This window comes from Carassius carassius, chromosome 25, assembly GCF_963082965.1.
Source record: "Carassius carassius chromosome 25, fCarCar2.1, whole genome shotgun sequence".
NCBI lineage: Eukaryota > Metazoa > Chordata > Actinopteri > Cypriniformes > Cyprinidae > Carassius > Carassius carassius.
Window position 1 is genome coordinate 1202417 of NC_081779.1, and position 2500 is coordinate 1204916.

The window sequence follows — 2500 nt, forward strand, 5'->3', positions numbered from 1 at the left end:
AAGAAAAACTCTGAACACGCTGCTTTAAAGTCATATATATAAAAAGAAGGGATCTTAAATACTCCACAATTAACACAATCGACTCTCTGGCTTCTGTCATCAGCCCATCAAACCCAACGGCCTTTCATTTTTAAAATAAAATCTGCCACTGTCAGTAGCTTTCTTTCAATCAGTCATATTTAACAGCAGAACATATAAGTGACGTGACATTCAGCCAAGTATGTGTGACCCATACTCAGAATTTGTGCTCTGCATTTAACCCATTCGAAATGCACACACACACACTGTGAACACACACCCGGAGCAGTGTTCATCATTTATGCTGCGGCGCCCGGGGAGCAGTTGGGGGTTCGATGCCTTGCTCAAGGGCACCTAAGTCATGGTATTGAAGGTGGAGAGAGAACTGTACATGCACTCCCCCCACCCACAATTCCTGCCGGCCCGGGACTCGAACTCACAACCTTTCGATTGGGAGTCCGACTCTCTAACCACCAGGCCACGACTTTCCTGTTAGGCTAAAACCTGACTGTAACTCATACAAATATACTTAAGAAATTCAAAGTTCAAGCTCACTTCAAACTTTATAGCTAGGCTTTCTAAAGCCAGCATGACGTCTGTTTTTTCATCTAGTTGTGTGTAAAAACATGAGGTGCTGATGCTGGTGTGTGTTTGTTTGTCACCTTTATTCCTGCAGTCCTGCAGCTGGAGACCGAGACCCAAACCCAAACCCAGAATGATCACCAGCACACACACGGCCAGCAGCACCGAGATCTACACACACACACACACACACACACACACACGTCACTTTCATTGCTCCATAAAAAAGAAACTGCTCAGTAAAAGTTCAGACTTTGTATTTGGTTTGTCTATTACCAGGGCTAAGTAACTGATTACATGTAATCTAAATTACGTAATCAGATTACAAAAATGAAACACTTGTAATAAGATTATATCACACTTTAAACTGCTCATAATCAGATTTCAATTACTTTATGGGTTACATGATTACATATTATTCACATAATTCAGCACATTTTTCAGCATTTATTAATTCTCCCTAGTTCATCTTTTCTTTTTTTCTCTCTTTGAAAGTTTCCTTTCTAAAAATCCTGTGTTGTACCATTTAAGCTTTGACTATATTCACAAAAGATTCTTTTTCTCAATATGAATATTGTCCTTCTTCAGTGTTTGTCTCAACAGTGCATACAGTATAAACGTATTTCATATCTATATACGTGTTAATTCTGCTTTTAAACAGTTACAGCCTGTCAGGCGACTGTGTTTGTAGTTTGGATGAACCCGCTCCTCTCTGATCCTCCACAGACTGAATGAGGATGATTCTACAGAAGCACTCATGAAAGCAGTCAAACTGAACTACTGAAATAATAAACTTCAAAATATGAATTTCACTGGATCCAGTAGGATCTTATTGGAGGATTTGTGAGACTGATTCACCAGTAATGATCTGAAAAGAGTCTGAACTCACCACAAGAACCTTCTTCTTCTGCTTGCTCTTGAAGTCCATGATGACGGCCAGAAGAAACTGAGCACCGACTCAGACCTTCTGCAGGTGTGTGTGTGTGTGTGTGAACTCTGGACTGTGTTTGAGAACATTAGCTGCTCACACACACACACACACACACACACACACACACACACACACACACACACACGGATGTTGTTGTGTATCTTAGCTTAACTGTGTATTAATATGAGTGCTATGACTTCTGAATAAGTATGAAAGTACAAACTCAAAGTTTCTGACGAGCTGATAAAACTGAAATAGTTATTGCAGCATGTGTTGTGATGATCAGAGATCAGATACTGCGCTTTGTGCAGATCAATGTTATTTTAGTCATTAATATACTATTATACGTGCTGATATTTTATGCTGATAAGTATATATCTAAGTTTTAGTTACTTAAATACTCCAACTTGAACTAAAGAAAAAAAATGAAAGTTTTTTTTATATTTTACCAAAAAATGTTTTTATGTTTTTATTTTCAGTTTATTACAATAAGCGTGGTGCAGATAAACTGGAGAGAATTTGAGGTGATGGGAGAGCTCATGAAGAGAAACGTGACAGTGTTAATATTTCACAGCTCATTATCAGATTATCATTATTATCCGTACATTATCTTGTATTTTATATTGCTAATAAAAAGGGCAGAGAGTGAAACACTTGCACACACACACACACACACACACACACAAACTGTTAAATGAATCAGTGCAATCTGAGTAATCAACAGATAAACCAGGACGCATCAAATAAAAGACACCGGTGATGTTTTACAGTGCAGTCCTATCAGTTAATGATGGTTTATGCATGAACAAATATTAACTAACTAGCGATGAGCAATACTTCTCTTACATTATTTATTAATCTTTCATATTAGTTAATAAAAATACAGCTCTTTATTGTTAGTTTATGTTCGCTCAGCTCCATTAAATGATAGTAACAGATAAAACTTCTGATTTTAGAAAAAATGAATAG

General features: G+C 37.4%; 1 protein-coding gene across 1 annotated transcript in view; it reads right to left on the bottom strand.

Annotated features, from left to right (window-relative positions):
• The window catches only part of LOC132103866 (venom phosphodiesterase CdcPDE), a 44693-nt gene extending 43079 nt beyond the window's left edge, over positions 1 to 1614 (bottom strand). Inside the window, exons 1-2 of the mRNA XM_059508933.1 lie at positions 1490 to 1614; positions 681 to 771 (exon numbers count right to left, since the gene is read on the bottom strand). Of these exons, the coding sequence (XP_059364916.1) occupies positions 681 to 771; positions 1490 to 1528 (130 nt within the window). The 5' untranslated portion in view covers positions 1529 to 1614. The remainder of the gene's footprint in view (positions 1 to 680; positions 772 to 1489) is intronic.
• Positions 1615 to 2500: the final 886 nt, after the last annotated feature.